Consider the following 17,523-nt stretch of genomic DNA (forward strand, 5'->3'; position numbering starts at 1 on the left):
AACAAGCCTGGATGAGCAGAAGTCTTGCTGGCTGGTGTGTGTGTGTGTGTGTTCTGTTGCACCCGTGACATCTTTCCTTCTCTCTCCATTCCATTTGCTGGCCGGCAAACTTGTGCCCCATCTCTTTCATGCCTCTTGGGTCACCTCAGGTAAGGTCTGCCATCACTGCTACATAGGGCCGCAGGAGGCTCCATGGTGGAGTTGCTGGCACCCACCCATCCCTGGCTGCCACCAGAACATGCATCTTATGCCCGCCTCTTGTTTATAAGAACAGCGTCTGACAAGTTAATATTTAAACAACCACGCTCCAAGCCAGGCCTGTGATTCCAGCTACTTGGGAGTCTAAGACAGGGAAATTCTAAATGTAAGGCTTTCCTAGGCTACAGAGTAATTGGAGGCCAACCTGGGCAACTTATTGAGACGCTGACTCAAAATGAATATAAAAATAAGACTGAAGATGAGGCTTAGCAGAAGAACATTGCCACAGTCTATGCCAGGACTTAGGTGCAATCCCCAGTATAAATAGACAGACAAACAAAATTTCATATGAATTTTGTTGTTACCAACAGGCAGCTTTAACAGTGGCATGGTTTGGGACAGAAGATGAGGGGTTAGCTGGTCCCAGAAAGCGTCTGTATAGAGGACTACAGAGCAAAGTACCTCACTCTAAGTACTGTTCTTACTCATAAGTATTTTATTTTATTTTATTTTATTTTATTTTATTTTATTTTATTTTATTGAGATAGGAACTAGCTGTACGGCCCAGGGCATCCTTGAACTAATAATCTTTCTGCTATAGCATCCCAAGTGCTATGATTGCCAGAATACGCTACCATGGCTCACTGGTAAGCAGTTATTTTTTCAAGCACGTCCAAAGCCTCACTCCAAAGATATCAGTTCACAGTTTAGGGGACAGGCTTTCTCGTGAGAACCCCCCTCTTCCTCTGTTGCTGTTCTTGCATTCCCCCCCCCCTTATTTTCTTCCCTTTCATTTTGCCCCATTTTTTTTTTCTTACAGCTCTTCTACCCAAAGTGCCTAGGGTCACTTTTATTTGTAAACTCAGCAACTTTTGTACAAAGCTAATGGCTCACGTGGACAGCGCCCCTGTGTGCTCCTTTGTTAGACAGTGCGGGGATTGCAATGCCACGACATTCTGAGCATACATAACATTTCTTAGGGATCCCCTGGAAGCAGAAAAGCTCATGGAATAGCCCCGATCTCAGCGAGGTGACGCCTGCGGCTGACAGCTGGGTTGGGAAAGATGGTCTGTGCTTGCGCTCCAGGTGGGACTGTGGCATCAACGCTTTTGTGTCGGATGCTTATGTCCTCCCGTGCTGTCTGAACTGTATGTCTTCATGTTAGCTCACGTCAGCGTCCCTTGCCGATTTCCATTTATCTGTGAGTCCTTGGAAGTAAAACTGTTGGAAACAGGAACTTCCAGCACAAAAGAACTCTCTCGAGATTTTCTTCACGCTAACACTCTGAGAAGGAGCTGGGAGATAACTACGTAATGGCAATCATGGACTTGAAGCAGCAAGACCAGGGGGAGGCTGAGGGGATGCTGTCTCACAAATGTGCTACACCAGATGTAATATTGACATAGGCGGCATCTTGTATGACAAGTGGCAAAAACAAAAAACAAAAACAAAACAAAACCAAAAAGCAAAAACAAAGCCATCCTGTACAACACCCCAAACTAGTCACAGTTACAAGCCCACAAGTGAATGCATTTTTAGTTCACTTTCCTCCCGCTTTGCTGGTGGTAGAGTCATAATCGGTATCTCTGTAAGGGACATCAGGGGGAAGCCATCCCAATCTACCATCAACATTTGCCTGCTACCTCCCCACCAGAAGCATAACCACACACTATGGAAAATAAAACACGCTTGAGTTTTGAGAGAATGGGATCAGGCCTTGGGGTACTCTTGTCCTGCCCTGCTCAAAGCCTCAAAGGCATCTATCTCTATGTAATGACTACAAGGTTGGAACCATATAATGTAAACTGCTACTGAGTATGTAGATGGGAATATTTGATGGGCTGGTGAGATGGCTAAGCAGGTAAGGGTTCTACCTGCCTGGTGACATATATTTCCTGACCAGAACTCCTATGGTAGAAGGAGAGAACTGACCCTTAAAAGTTGTCCTCTGACCTCCACAGGTGAGCCAGGGGACATGTTTGTACACTTGTCACACTCAAACACCAGATGTACGTATGTATGTATAGATAGATAGATAGATAGATAGATAGATAGATAGATAGATAGATAGATAGATAAATGAGCTATGATGAAACAGAATGCTTGTGGGGGAGATGCTAAAATTATATCAGTTATTTCAGAAGATGAGAATGATGTCCTGAGGTGTATCTATGTTCTTTGACTTTCTTAGTTTGAGTGGTGGATTTACCTGCCTTTCACAGATATTGTTTTTCTCAGCTCCACCTGCAAATAGCACTTCCACCTTCCACCCAATTCGTCCGGAAATGATTCTCAAGTTTTCCCAAATGCATATATTTTCATAGGGTTCACAGAGGATTTAGGTAGGCCCTTTTTTTTAGTACGATGCTTTCTCTAAGCTGTGAGGCTGTGAATTTTGTGTTGTTATTCTGGGCCTGGCCAGAAGTTACCACATCTTCCTGCACTTGCTGTTATATCCAGAGAATCCAGGATTACTACAGTCAAATGACTAGGCCTGGAAATCAAAATAAAGGTATTTTGCATGTCTCTCTACTAGGCCCTGGTTACTGGAGTGTATGGGTCTGGGATTATATTGCAATTCACTGGCTAAATGCCACAGTTAACTGTATCTCAAACTACAGAGAATCAATATAGGTCTAACAGAACCTCTTTCAGCCATCAGAATGAAATTTTATATAGACTAGCATTTTTGTAAATCAGTGTTAAGTTAGAGACATATGAGTCAAAGTGTCTCATAGTATACATACAAGACTCTATATTAACATGTTAACCACTAAAAGATAAATACATGTGTATATACGTATAGGGTACCCCTCACTATGCTTGCTCATTTTATGATACAGTGCATATATATGCATACACGCCGGGCAAGACTTCAGATTTCTCTGGTTATGAACAATATGAGCTTGTTAAGGGATTTCACTAAGTTACACATATCTTCTCATTTGTCCCCAGGATACTATGGGGACGGTCTGAATGCCATCATTGTGTTTGCTGCCTGCTTTCTGCCAGACAGCAGCCGGGCGGATTACCACTATGTCATGGAAAACCTTTTCCTGTGAGTGGTGATTGGGTTGACCTCCGAGGGCACGTGACGACTGATAAAAACGTCTTTCACTGACTGGGTGTATGGCCTAGCCGGTCCTGAGCCTTTGATAAGAAGCCAGTAGGATTTCAGTCACAGAGCCTTGCCCTAGGGAACTCTGTTCATAGAATAGAGGGTTAAGCAAATGAGCACAGTTTGGCCTGTAGTTAAAACTTGCCTGACATTTCCTTTGGGCAGAGGATTGTTTTTGTTTCTGATAGCATGGTCTTGGTGAGGGAAACCTGCCTTCACTGACTCTTGACCTTGGTTAATCTGAGTTGCCCTTAATGTTTGATAACATTGCTGATATTATTATTTTTTTAATGTCAGCTTTTAAACCCACATATTTTTCTAGGGTGGCTGCACATGTACAAATAAAAGGGCAATGGTGAGGCATTGTTCTCAAGGAAAAGAGACCACGTACCACTGTTCTTCAGTGTCTTTCACCCTGTAATTTGAATGTCACTTAATTACAGTGTAAATAGAATGAGATCTCTGATGTGGGAACTGAAAACATTCTCTTCCTTCCTGCGATCAGATATGTAATAAGTACCTTAGAGCTGATGGTTGCTGAAGACTACATGATCGTGTACTTAAATGGTGCAACCCCAAGGCGGAAGATGCCAGGACTAGGTTGGATGAAGAAATGCTACCAGATGATTGACAGACGGTACGTAGCTGCAGCCATTTAATCACTGTTTTGATGACCTCGGGATCTCTCGCGTAGCTCTCTTTTAGCCTATACAGTACAGGCATATCTTAGAGATACCAGGTCACTCATTCATGAAGCAGCAAGTTGTCAAAATATTAATGAAGTATTGTGTGATGCTTAAAGCTGCTCCTTCCTGGATTTTGCTGGCTGTCATCCTGAAGCTGGCAGACCTGCTCCACTGTAGACTGAAGGTGTGTTGGTGCAACTTGAATGGACAAACCTAGGCACCCATGAGTCTCAGTGGTGTCATGTGACCCGGCTACTGTTTTCTATACTAGGGCAATGATGGCTTAGAAAACTGTTGTGTTAGTTCACTATTCAGTGACTGCTAGCCCAGCACTGTCTTTGTGTGCACCCTTCCTCTCGACTCAGACGAACTTTATTGTCCTATGTAGGAAAATTAACATAAGCCAACTACTCATTTATGATATCTAATATGTATTACAGTCCATTAGATGAGGCTTCTTTCTTAAATGCCATGAGAGTACCCTGTTACCTTTGACTAAAATCCATTTTATGATCTAACAATAATAAAATAGCATTGTTAATACTGAAAATGTGCCTTAAAACCAAGAATTATTTTTTTTAAAAAAAGGTTGATTTTCTTTATATTTAAGAACAAATCAAGGCTTAGTCAGAGAAAATAAATCGTCAAAGGTTAGAGGATGTAGCTTATCTGGAAGAATGCGGGAGTGTGCGCTGTGTCTCATCACCTGCATATAAACTATAATCCCTGCATTCCTGAGGTGACAGCAAGAGAATCCAAAGCTCAGGTCATCCCAGCACCCAGTGAGTGTGAGGCCAGCCTGGGCTACACAAGTCCCTGTCTCAAAACCAAAAACAATAAAACATAAATTAAGTAATAGTAAAATCTTTGGAGAGTATATTCTTTTCAAGTTAACCAAGGTAAAGGTGACAAAATTTAAAATCATCATGAAGCAAAAATAGGGCAATTGTTATAAATCTGTATGCTGTAGAAATATTACCCTTCTCTTTCACATTTGCACTGCTGGAAAAGTGAGATATAAGTGTCAAGTTATGTCTCAAAAATCACTTCAGGAAGTTAGGGAGATAACTTAGTTTATGAAGTGCTTGCCAGGCAAGCACAAAGACCTGAGTTCAATTTCTCAGGTTAAGAAAATCACTGAGGTGTGGTGGTGTGTGCTTATATGCCTAGTTCTGGGGAGGTAGAAACAAGCAGACTCCTGGAACTCACTGGCTGGCCAGCAGAGTCTGATCAGCAAATCCCAGGTCTTAGTGGGAGACTGTTTCAGAAAACAAGGTAGATGGCTCTTGAAGAGTAACACTAGAAACTGGGTTCTCTGCAGGAATGCATGTACACTATACACATACTCAAGCATGTGAACACACACACACACACACACACACACACACACACACACACACACATGTGCATGCACGCATGTGCACACAGACATAGGATTGAGGAGAGAGAGAGAGAAAACATACAAACGGCATTTTAAAAATTAATCCTGAAAAAAAAACAAAAAACAAAAACAAAAAATAAATAAATAAATAAAATTTAATCCTGGACATTCTAAACATCAGAAATAGTAACCTTTCTAAGAAGTCCTCACCAGAACTGCATATATTCATATTTGGGGGTCTATTTTCTATTGGAAAGTAAGTTAGCAATAATATAGAATTGTTTCTTTTTTCAAAATAGGTTGCGCAAGAATTTGAAGTCATTCATCATTGTTCACCCATCTTGGTTCATCAGGACAATCTTAGCAGTGACTCGGCCTTTTATAAGGTATAACTGTGATAGTCATAAGACAACTGCGTGATGTCTTTTCAGAGTATGCAAAAATGTACAAAAAAAAAAGTACACAACCAGGGCTTGTAAGCTAAGAGAATCCAGGGAAACTTAATTTACCTCTGCCTTCCTGGAAAGATACTTTGTACTATGCATCAAGAATCTTCATTTAAAGGATCAGATGTGATGGCACACACCTGTAATTTCAGCACTCAGGATTCTAAGGCAGGAGGATTACAAGTTTTAGGCCATAGGGTTCTTTAGAAAACCCTTAAAAATAAAGATGCTATTTATTTCATATAAGTATTCTCCAACTATCGCAAAGCCTGGCCTCTAAATTGCTTCCTGCAGGTGTGAACCATGAATAGTGAGTCCCATGCCACACTGGAGTATGAGCCAATACTTTATAGAGATTCGTTATTTTTGTATGAAATAGAACATTTGGGTGACATGAGATGGTAAAAGCTAGAAAGGACTAAAGTGCAGGCCTTAAGTGTGTCATTTCCTCTGGGCAAGAACTGTGCAGGCACCAAAACTGGGTGAAGCATCTGAAGGGCCATTTCAAGAGTTACACTGGGCTCAAATGTAAGGACTGCTGCTTCTATTCAGTGAATATTCAACACTCGACTTAGGCACTATATGGCTTCATGTTTGGAGATGTGAAGAAAATAAGACACAGTTCATAATATAGTAAAACTTGAAACAGTCAAATGATTGAAACGGTATTTATTTTCCAGAAACCTTTAAAAATAGAATAGAGTCTCACATATAATCAAGGTAGATAATAGCTAAGTGCAAAATGTGTGTGTGTTTGTATGTGTGTGTGTGTATGTGTGTGTATACATGTAAATAAGGGAGTTGTGTTGCTTTGCTTTTTTCATTGTACTTTCCAGACTTTTTTTGTTTTAGAAGGATTGGTGTTTTAATAATAATTAAAATACTAAATATTGTTATGATATCTATGAGCATTCTCATTCCTGACTCTAACAATAGAGTATCATGATTCTACTGGCAACAGATGCACTGCTGGCTAAAGTATGAGGAATCAGATGAATTGCCTTTTTAAAACAGTTTTATGGCATGTGGGCTGGTGAAGTAATTCAGTAAGTAGTTCAGTAGTGTTTGCTGCCCAAACTTGATGACCTGAGTTCAAACCTCAGAATCCCACATTAAAAACCAGATATGGCCAGATGTGGTGGCACACACCTTTAATCCCAGCACACAGAGGGCAGAGGCAAATGGATCTCTGTGAGCTGGAGGCTAATCTGTCTACAGAAAAAGTTCCAGGACAGCCACGGCCATTACATAGGGAAATCCTTTCTCAAAACAACATCACAAACAAACAAACAAAAAGTAAACAACAACAACCAGCCAACCAAACAGATGTGGTGGTCTGCATCTGTAATCTCAGCATTCCTGTAAGAGATAGTAACAGGAGAATCAGCCTGAAGCCCGTGTCCGGTGACCTGGAGTAAGGCACCTGCAGAGATAGGATCCTGCCTCAACAAGGTGACCTGAGAGAACCAGTTCCCCAAATTTATCTTCTGTGGCACATGTATGCCTCCCAGATTAGCCTGTGACTTAGTAAGTAGCCCAGGCCAATCTTGAACTGATCTCCTGCCTCAATATCAACACTGATTTCTTCCTTCACTTCCTTTTATTCCTCCTCTATTTTTTCTTCTTCTTCTTTTGTTTTGTTGTCTGTTTGTTGTTTTTTTGTTTGCGGGGGGCTTGCTTTTGTTTGTTTGGCTGGTTGTGTTTTTTGTTTGTTTTGTTTTGTTTTGAGACAGGGTCTCTCTTTGTGGTCCTGGCTATCTTGGAGCTTTCTATGTAGACTAGGATGGCCTCAAACTCACAAAAATCCTTGTCACTGCTTCCTGACAGTTCTTGGATTAAAGTCATGTGCCACCAGACCCAGCCTTGCCTCAACTTCTTGAATACTAGAATTATGGGCATAGGTCATCATGTAAATGTAAAACTTTTTAATGAATAAAATATTCTTTGCTATATGAATTTTAAAAATGATAATGGTTTAGCACACAGTGGCTTCATGTGTCTGCCATGTGTAATTTGCAAGGCGCTAAGTTCAATTCCTAAGACTATAAAACAAATAGAATTAAACCACCCTAATGTAACTGTAATCCGAGAGGCTTCATCCAGCAGTTGATGGAAACAGATGCAAAGAGCCACAGCCAAACAATAGGCAGAGCTCAGGAAGTCTTGTGGAAGATTGGGGGGAAGGTTTGGTTTGTGGGAACCCGGGGAGTCAAGGACACCACAAGAAGACCTACAGAGCCAACTAACCTGGGCCCATGGGGCCTCACAGAGACTGAACCATCAACTGGAGAGAATGCTTGGTCTGGACCTAGGCCCCCTACACATATATAACAGATGTGTAGCATGGTCTTCATGTGGGTCCCCTAATTGGATCAGGGACTGTCTCTGACTTGGGCTCTGTTGCCTGCCTTTGGATAACTTTCCCCTAGCTGGGCTGCCTTGTCTGGCTTCAGTGAGAAAAGATGCACTTAGTCCTGATGAGACTTGATGTGCCAGGTTAAATTGGTAGGGGAGGAAGGCTCCCTTTCTCTGAGGAGAAGGGGAAGGGGTAATGGGAGAATCATGGTGGGACGATAAGATTGGAAGGAGAGGATGGGGTCTACAATTAGGATGTAAAGTGAATAAATAAATTAGTGAAAGAAATAATTAAACCATTGACCAAAAGCAATAGTCAGTGGTTTAGGTCCTATTGATAACTCTGGTCTTGGTTTCAGGTACATTATCTGAATATGGTCTCTGCCATTATCAGCCACAGACACTGTAGAAACAGTCAAACTTTGTTTCTGTGACCCAGTCAAACTTTATTTCTGATCACTAAGCTATTGTTGGTTGGCGTTCTCTTCAGCCACTTAAAAACTATATGAACAGAGCTAGAGAGATGGCTCCATGATTAAAAGAACTTACTGAACAAGCACAAAGACTGGAGATCAGATCCCAGCATGCATAAAAAAAGCAAGGGATGGTCCTGAAAACTCCTATAACCCTATCAGAAGAGACAAAGACTGGAGGACAGAGCTTTCTGGCGGCTGGCCTAGCTGAAAAAGCACAGGCTCTATCTTCAGCGAGAGATCCTGACTCAAAAGAAGAAACAACTAATAGAGAAGGATACTTGATGTTCTTCTGTGGCTACACACACACACACACACACACACACACACACACACACACGCCACACACCATAGCTAAAGAGCAACATCTTTGGTGAAGGTATATGAGAAACAGTTTTTAAAATGAGCTCCTTGTTTGAGCCAAATACTCATCACTCCCTTAGTCACAGATGACCGAGAACTTGCACAGCTCAATGGCTGCCCTCTGGGAGCTCCAAATCTCGCTATGGATTCAGGTAGCTAAGTGGGCAGTGACCATGCAAAGTGAAATGGAAGCACTTTGTGGGGGTGATATCTCTAGGTAAGGATGAGTTTGAGGGTAATGTGTAGAAAGCAAGGGGTTGGGAGGTGTGTATCTAGGCAATCTTCAAAGTGACTTTTGAGGGACTAGGTAGGTTAGCTAGCTGAAAGTAAGAAGAAATGTAGCTGCCATTTGCACTTTGTGAGTTATTCTTCCTTCCATTTTTCTCCAACCTTACGACTCCCTACCACTAGACTGGAGGGGAAAAAAGCATAGAAAGAAAAGGGGACAATGTTACTAACTACTTCCTGCTGATTAGAGACATTGAGTGCCTTGGGGGCAAGTTTGATCTTTGCCATCAAGGTAACCATTTTTTTCTTTCTTTTTTTTTTTTTCTTCCTTGGGCACAACTACTTAAACTGTGACCAACAACAACCAACAATAATCAACCAACAAGCCACCATGCCTCTGAAAAGTCCCCAGAATTCCAAACGCCATACAATTACAAAAACTATCTGTATCTGCTGCTAGCAACAATCACGCCCCTGCTAGAGCACGAGGCAAATCATAGTCAGCTGCTGTGGACAATCTGCAGCAGCCCCATATCCCCACTCCTGGGATTAAAATGAAAACATATTCTTGTAATATTTCTGTGTATTTTTTTAAAGAAGCCAAAACTCCAAAATTACAAAGCAAAGCAATCCAGGTAGAGGAAAGGGCAGGCAGGAGGCACAAAGGGCAGAGCATGGTGTGTGGAAAACTATCTGTTCCAGAGAACAAATCATCAGAGGGGGTGGGGCATGTCTCTGCCTTCCTTCTCACTTGTCTGCTTAGTCTTTTAGTAGAACTCCAGTCTGTGCCAAACTCCAAAGGAAGTAGTTTAGAGGCCCATATAGCATGTTGTGTCATTGGGAATATATATTTACCCAAGACTTGGCTGGAAGATTGGAAGTATGTTGGAAAAAGGAGGATTGCTTACAAGTCACAGTCCCTGGTAAAAGCCACAAGTAAATCATTAATTCCATATATGTATATGTGTATGTATATATATATATATATATGTATATATATATATATATATATATACTGAGCAGGAGGAATGGTTAAAAAGTCAATTAACAGGCAGTTCACACAATCCAGAGGCTCATTGAAATCATGAAAGAATTTTAGATCATTGAGCAAATTCATTCCAAGCAGAGTGAAATATCTTTAAACTAGTTTGCAATTACACAAGTAAGAAGAGAACACATTTCCAGAAGTGCATCTCATCGTCTGATGTGGTGCCAGATTCTCCCTTGACCAACCGACCACCAGTTCCCCAGAGACCAAGTCTCTACTCAGTGTCACCTGGCTCCTTCCAGGCACAGCTATGCACGTACACACATCTAAGATGATGCCATTGTTCCAGACTGTTCGTAACCCAAATCTAATTTTATTGGGATGTAGTTTCGAATGTTGACCTCTCCAGAATGAACTTTCTAACTAAAAATTTTAAAAAGTAAAGAAGTTATTTTAGTTACACTTGAAAAATTGAGAGGCATGTAAATCTACACATGCTTTTAAAGCATAATCAAACTTGGTGGTCTGAAAGTATTCAAAATAATTCTGCTTATTAAAATGAATGAACAGAGATGGCAACTAAGCCTTAACCCAGGACGATGGGGAAGCTAGCTATGCTCAGGAGTGTGGGTTCTGAGGCTAGACCGCACAGCTTCTCCAGGCTCCCCCACTGAGTACTGGAAAGACCCTCCCCTCTCACCAGCATGTATGTAATAAGAAAAAAACCAGTTAATTCCCATAAATCATGCAAAACAGTGCCTGGCGAAATAGTACACGATTTCCTCCTAGAGTCCACTCTTGGTATCTGTGAGGTCTGCAAGTGCAGACTCAGCCAACCACAGAATGGGAGAGGGGGATACAGTCCCTTCTAGAATGATAGAAAATGGCATCTTATTTTTAAAGGAAATCTTAACTATTATCTAATAAATAAAGCTTTTGCTATAACCTATAAATCACTCTGGAAAATATTAAAAATCCCTGAACATACACAGGCTTTTTCTTGTTGGGCTTTTTGTTCTTGTTTTCAGAGAGCATTTTCAGTGTGTGTGTATAATTCATGTGTAAATTCTACAGTATTTTATGAACAGACGTTAACACCATTGGACGTTGGGCATGCAGGATTGGGTGGCGGTTTCTGGAACCAATCCAGCATGGCTGCTGAGGGTGAGGTGTGTGCGGAATCTGAAGGCATGGTACTCACAGAGGTAGACTGGTAAATTCAAGGCGCCGGCCTTGTAAGATACTCAAAGGGCACATAATTTCAGTTCGAAAATGAAGATGTTCAAGGGAGTGCTTATACAGCAGGATGGCCAGCATTAGTAAACATGTTTTATGCTTTCAAATTTCTAAGAAGGTAGCCTCAAAATGTTCTCACTAAACAAACAAACAAACAAAAAACTAAAATTAAAATAAAAACCTAAATAAAAGAAAATGAATATGTGAGGTATTATGTGTTACCTAGCACAACTTAGCCGTTCCACAAAGCACTTGGTACTTCAGAACAACTCCTATATACATGAAGTACACACATGCACACACACACATTTGTTGATTAAAAAAATAGTAATGGCAATTCCTAGTATTTTCTAATTGACATGTATGCATATATGTATGTATGTATGTATGCATATATGTGTTATTCAAGGCATATAACAATAATAAAGAAGAAATTAGTTTGTGAGGGGGAGGGAAGGGTTAGAGGCATGGTGGAGATGTAGGACTTATGAATGAACTTCTGAGAAATTAAAAATATTACAAAACAGTTATTAAGCAGTGCTGACCCCATAACAATGGCTGAGGTAACGTTATCTTTTCTGCTCAGCAAGAACGCTGGGTCAACCTTGAACATATCAAGAATTCAGGATGTGGGTATAGGTCAGAGTGGATGCTTAACATGTGTTAGAGCCTGGGTTTTGTCCCCACTGATAATAATATAGAAAAGAACAGCAAGAAGGCTTTCGGGGAAAGACAGCAGCTTTAGGAGGGAAGTGTAGTGACTGATGATGTAAGTCTCTTTTCCTTTTTCTTCTTCCAGCTCTAAATTCAGCAGTAAAATTAAATATGTGACTAGCTTATCTGAGCTCAGTGGCCTGATCCCCATGGACTGCATCCACATTCCAGAGAGCATCATCAAGTGAGTATGAGGGCTTTGAAGCGCTGGTAGCTGGTGAGAAAGAAGTCGCACCAGAGGAGGGGGATGGGAAAACAAGCCCTTCTAGAATGATGGGGAATGTCATCTTATTTCTAAAGGAGATAGGTATTATCTAATAAATAAAGCTTTGGCTCTAACCTAAAAATTGCTATTCTTTCAGATCCTCTTTTGTATGGCTTGTAACGATTAATTATTGACTTTTACTTTTTATTTCATACAATATATTTGATCATATCTTTTCAACCAAGATTAGCTATTGACATTTTTTACCTTGAAATTTGTTTCCACCCTGGAGACACCACTAGTATGAACTACAACGTTTATACCTGTTACACTGTACTTTACATTAAGGTTTTCCCATATTTTAGATTTTTTTCCTTAAGTAATTTGTCTACATGAGCCCAGAAGATAGATAAAAAGAAAAACTGTTTTCTCCAAATCCCTCCCCACCAATGCCTTTAGAGGGAAGATTAGATGGAGACCCTTTGTTGAGGAGTGGGTGGGTTGTGAGTAATAGTTTCCTTGCTTAGGACCAGGCAAGGAGGCAGCCTGGGGTGGAAAGCGCACACACTGTGGGTGTGAAGATCATGTCTGGAAGTAGTAATGAAAGCTAACTCAAAAGTATTTGGAACTGGAATATGAAGGCAGAGATGTTAGAGCATGGACATTCCTATCTGATACACTGTTGCAAAGAACCATTAATTTTCTGTGGGTCCTGTCCTGCTTTTGTCTCTTGATGTGGCTAATTAACCAGTTCTTGTTTCATTGGACTTGAAAGGGTCTTGACCATGAGCTCTAAGGGAAAAACAAGTGTTCTGTATCCCCCTCTAGAAAATAGACAGCAAAACAGACCTGATGAGGCCTCCAAAACATCTCAGTAGCACACACATAGAAACTGGGGTCTTCTCATTTACCCTTACCATTTACCCTGGAACAAAAAAGACCTGTGCTTTATAGCTCACTTAATTAAACCCCACCTCACAGAAACCAGGTAAGTAAGTTAGTAAGAAGTTACTGATGGAAATATAAGGAGGGACCAGGCAGGGATGGGACCAGATTTTAAATCTAAATTAGCCTGTCACCAAATGTCCACATGCTTTTCTAGTAGGGTCTTCATCTTCCTTCAAACGTCATCCTAAGCCCAATACCTCACAAATAGATGTATTTGGTTTCTCTCCATCAGCCAAATCAGGCCCTAACACCGGCTACTGATAGGCTTACTGGAGTCAGGTGACTCAGCTTAACCAAGCAGTATTGATGAGATTGTAACCAGGGCTTCAGTCCTCAGGGGCTCCACTGAAGTCTCACAACCAGTGCACCCTCCAGCTCTGGCCTGTGTGCCATAAGCTTCACCCTGTCTCCCATACCCTCTCTTCCTTTAAAAAATAATGATGCTATAGAGTCAATGGGGATTCCTGGGAGCAACGGAGACTTCAAGTGAGCAGCTGCTGGTGGGATGGTGCCTAGCATCCTGGAAAATTAATAGCCAAAAGTCATGCCAGGCCAGTGGCTTCTGGGTCCTTTATCCCACAGACTCGAAGAATGCATTTCATACATAATGGGGAGGATGAGTGTTAGGATGGAGTTTAGTTTATAGACAAGATACCAACAGAGTTCCTGGATAGTAAGGAAAGGATGCCATCAAATGTCCCTATCTAGGGGTTAATAGGACTTTTCTAGATTGGGATAGCAGGGGATCTGATCAGCGCAGTTGTCCCACATACCACATATTTATGTGCCCCAGTTTCTGTCTAGCTTCCAGACGAGAGTATTCCTGGCTATGTAAAAGAAAAAAGATAAAAAGAAACCAGACCGGGACAATATGCCCCAAACACACTTGCATTTCTAGCCTCTAGCCAGGACAGAACTACAGACATGTCTGGCTTCTGTCCAAGGACAAAAATCAGATCTGATCATTTTTGAGGAGCTGCCCCTAAAAGTGTTCGACAAGATTCTGTCTCCTGCTCTCATCATTTTGGAACAACTTTCCAGAAAAACAGCAGGGCTCCCATGGTGTGTCAGAGACGACGGGATGAAGAGAGGGTGGGCTTCGGAGGCAATTCAACGTGAACCTTCCCTCCCAGTTCTCAGTGTCTGAGACTTCAGGCTGCCTATGAAAATCCTCCCAGGTTTAATGTTCACATCTGTAAAATGGGGAAGTAATTCTCAGAGTATGGATGGGCCTGAGGATTAAATGAGACCAGTAAACAGAGAGCCACTATAGGCTATGATTGAGTTGCTTTGACGACTTACTGTACAATTTGCAAATCGACACAGCCAGAACTATTTTCTTTTACTGAATAACATTCCAAGCATCTGATGCCAGCCAGTCCCAAGACCAGAATTCAGCTGGGTGGAGCCTGGCATCGATAGGATGAAATGTAGTTTATATTCATTGATGACAGCTGGCTCTTATTAGCTAGGGATGGTTATAGTGAACAGAGTTACTGTAGACACTCAGTGAACCCTGAGCTATTATTCCTGAGGGAAATCCAGGGCTGTGATCCTGTCTCTGGTTGCAATTTCTTCATCAACCATTAGTATATTATCCTTGGTTCATGTGTGTCTCTGTCTGAGAAAGCTTCTTGGTGTATACACATCCTGTTGACTAGTGAGTAGCAACCCTTGACTTGGCTAGGTATGGTGGCAACCATGTGTAATCACAGCACTTGGAAGCCTAGAACACAAGGACCCCGAGTCTGAGGCCAGCCTGGGCTACACAGAAAGACCCTTTCCCAAACAACCAAAACAAACCAAAATTTTGTACCCAAGGCCCCAATACTACAACTTGTACCTAAAACAATCTTATGGGCCACACGAGTTTTCTGTGAGGTATCCTGGCTTTCTTGTGCTCACAAACAGTAGGCATTGTTCAGTAACATGCTTGACCGCTGTTTTAAATAACATGATCACCAGCGAAAAAGCACAAAAATGTGGGAAACATTTAGCAAAGAAACTGTATGAGACAGGAAGACACCGCCTCATCCTGCTGGACTCCTGCCGTTTCTGTGCACAAGGGGCAAGAATTTTTGTCACCTTGTCCATGTCCACAGATGGCCAAAAGCACTGTACATTGATTTCGGAAATTTCAGATGTCTTAGTGAACAGGCAAATTTGCAGATGTGGCATCTAGAAATAGTGAGAATTGACTGTATATTCACGAATTGTAAATGGACCATTGTGTCTAACACAAATAAGCTTTCTCTCCATAGTCAGACGTTGTTGCCTGGGTAAGCGTTGTCTTTCATGTTATGACTGTTGACAGCTTTTACCTGTCATTTTCCCACTGTTCCTCACTGTCCTCATGGCATCTGTTTCTTATCTTGTAAGGTATGATGAAGAGAAATCTTTTAAGAGAAGTGTGAGGTAAAAATCTGGAGCTCTGTATTCACGCTGGACCCCCTGTGTGTGTGTGTGTGTGTGTGTGTGTGTGTGTGTGTACTCCGGTCTTGTATTTGCGGGTGACCTCAACACGCTGCCAGAGGAAGAGTCTGTTTATCAGTCCTTTGTGTTCCCCTCAGAGTCTTTGTCCTGTGTGTAAAGCTGTTGAGGTCAACCCGATTTGCAACTGAAACATACTAAACCAGATACACACCCCTGACTTGGCCCAGGCTGCAAGCTAACTGTAACTGTACCCAGCACACGGATGCGAATGTTCTGAGCTTTGTTTAGCCAGCATGTTGCTCAACCCCTTGCAACATCTCTATCGCCTCTATCACCTTTAGGAAGGGATTCCCGAAGTAAGCATTCATGGCTGCCCAACAGGAAGGACTAGCACCCTGTGTAGCCCAGTGTGTCTCCGTGCGCCCGAAAACAGTTATGAAAAAGAAAAGTCAATACGCACCACTTACAATTTGTCTCTGCTTAGCTCATGCTCTGCCTGCTCTTGTTTGTGTGTTTGTGTGTTTCTTCCTTTCCTCCATCGATAATTTTTGCTCGTGCAGACTGGATGAAGAACTGAGGGAGGCATCCGAAGCAGCTAAGTAAGACTTGGGTTTTCATTTTGCGGCTGGTGTGATGTTGGCTTGTGTTTCAGGAATGACTGGGAGGGTCTGCATGCCTTGGTAGTTTCTTCTTGCGCCCTGATAATAAGCCTGCAATCTGGAAAATTCCCTTCTTCCTGTGGCCAGTGTAATCGTTGATGTTTTCACTATAACCTATTTTCCCATAATCCTGGTTACCTTGAAGAAAGCATTTGTTACTGTTTAATTTGTCACGATTTTAATGTATCTGAAATTCTGGATATCACCAGAAAACACATCATAGACACTGTAACATAGAGGGTTGTGTCTATATGACCTTTAAATATATCTAGGCAACAGAACCACACCAGTTCATATCATGAGGAGAAACAGTAGCAAGTAAAAATTGGAAAGGTTTGTGCAGAATTAGTTTTACAGCCTTCCAGAACTCTGAGGCTAGAGAAATGGCTCAACTTTTATTAGCCCCGACTGTTCTTGTATAAAACCAAGGTTCTAGTCTCACATGATGGCTTACAACTGTCTATAATTCCAGGTCTAAGGAATCCAAAATTGACTTCTGGCCTCTGCAAACACTTCATGTACATAGTGCACAGACATGCGTGCAAACAAAACATCCATACACATAAAATAATAGTAAAAATCAACACATGATTGCTTTAGTTTTTGTTATTGTTTGTTTGTTTGTTTGTTTTTTAATAATGCTATTTTCATTGGGGCTGGACACTGCTCAGCCTTGTTGAAGCACAATCCTGGAAAAAGGCAAAGATATCCTGTCAGGAAACATAAAATGAACAAATGCTAAATGATGTTATTTGATGAGTTATTAGAGAGGAAACCTGTAAAGAGTTCCCATGAACTTGAGGAGAATTTAAGCTGCATACCTGTAGCTGCCACTTCTTGCCTTGTTCCAAGGCATCACACGGATACCTGAGACTATATACGGTTCCAGCCCCTGATTGCACTACCCGTTTTCCTATACAGACATACCAGTGATTCACAATGAGTAACATGCCATGCCAGAAGTTACTTAAGACTTATGGATGATTTGTTTCTCTAGTTTTCCATTTACTATTTTCAGAGCATGCTTGACCACTTGCCACTGAATCTACAGAAAGTACAACTGTGGATTTTAGGAATAGGGAATTTACAAAA

At 41.5% G+C, this 17,523-nt stretch overlaps 1 protein-coding gene across 18 annotated transcripts in view; it reads left to right on the top strand.

Annotated features, from left to right (window-relative positions):
- Prune2 (prune homolog 2) overlaps positions 1–17,523 on the top strand; it is a 268,296-nt gene that overhangs the window by 240,292 nt on the left and 10,481 nt on the right. For 6 of the 18 annotated variants that reach the window (XR_386484.3, XM_006527149.3, XM_006527145.2 and 3 more), the window contains 6 exons: positions 3,154–3,256; positions 3,822–3,953; positions 5,683–5,769; positions 12,272–12,370; positions 15,719–15,754; positions 16,333–16,371. Coding sequence is in view for 16 of the 18 variants with exons in the window: in XM_006527149.3 (XP_006527212.1) it covers positions 3,154–3,256; positions 3,822–3,953; positions 5,683–5,769; positions 12,272–12,370; positions 15,719–15,754; positions 16,333–16,371 (496 nt within the window). In the remaining 2 variants the exon portion in view is untranslated. Of the gene's footprint in view, positions 1–3,153; positions 3,257–3,821; positions 3,954–5,682; positions 5,770–12,271; positions 12,371–15,718; positions 15,755–16,332; positions 16,372–17,523 lie in introns of those variants that run through there. The other 12 variants (XR_386485.3, XM_017318229.2, XM_006527146.2 and 9 more) reach the window with 4 other exon arrangements.

This window comes from Mus musculus, chromosome 19 (assembly GCF_000001635.26).
Source record: "Mus musculus strain C57BL/6J chromosome 19, GRCm38.p6 C57BL/6J".
In the NCBI taxonomy this organism is placed as follows: Eukaryota; Metazoa; Chordata; class Mammalia; order Rodentia; family Muridae; genus Mus; species Mus musculus.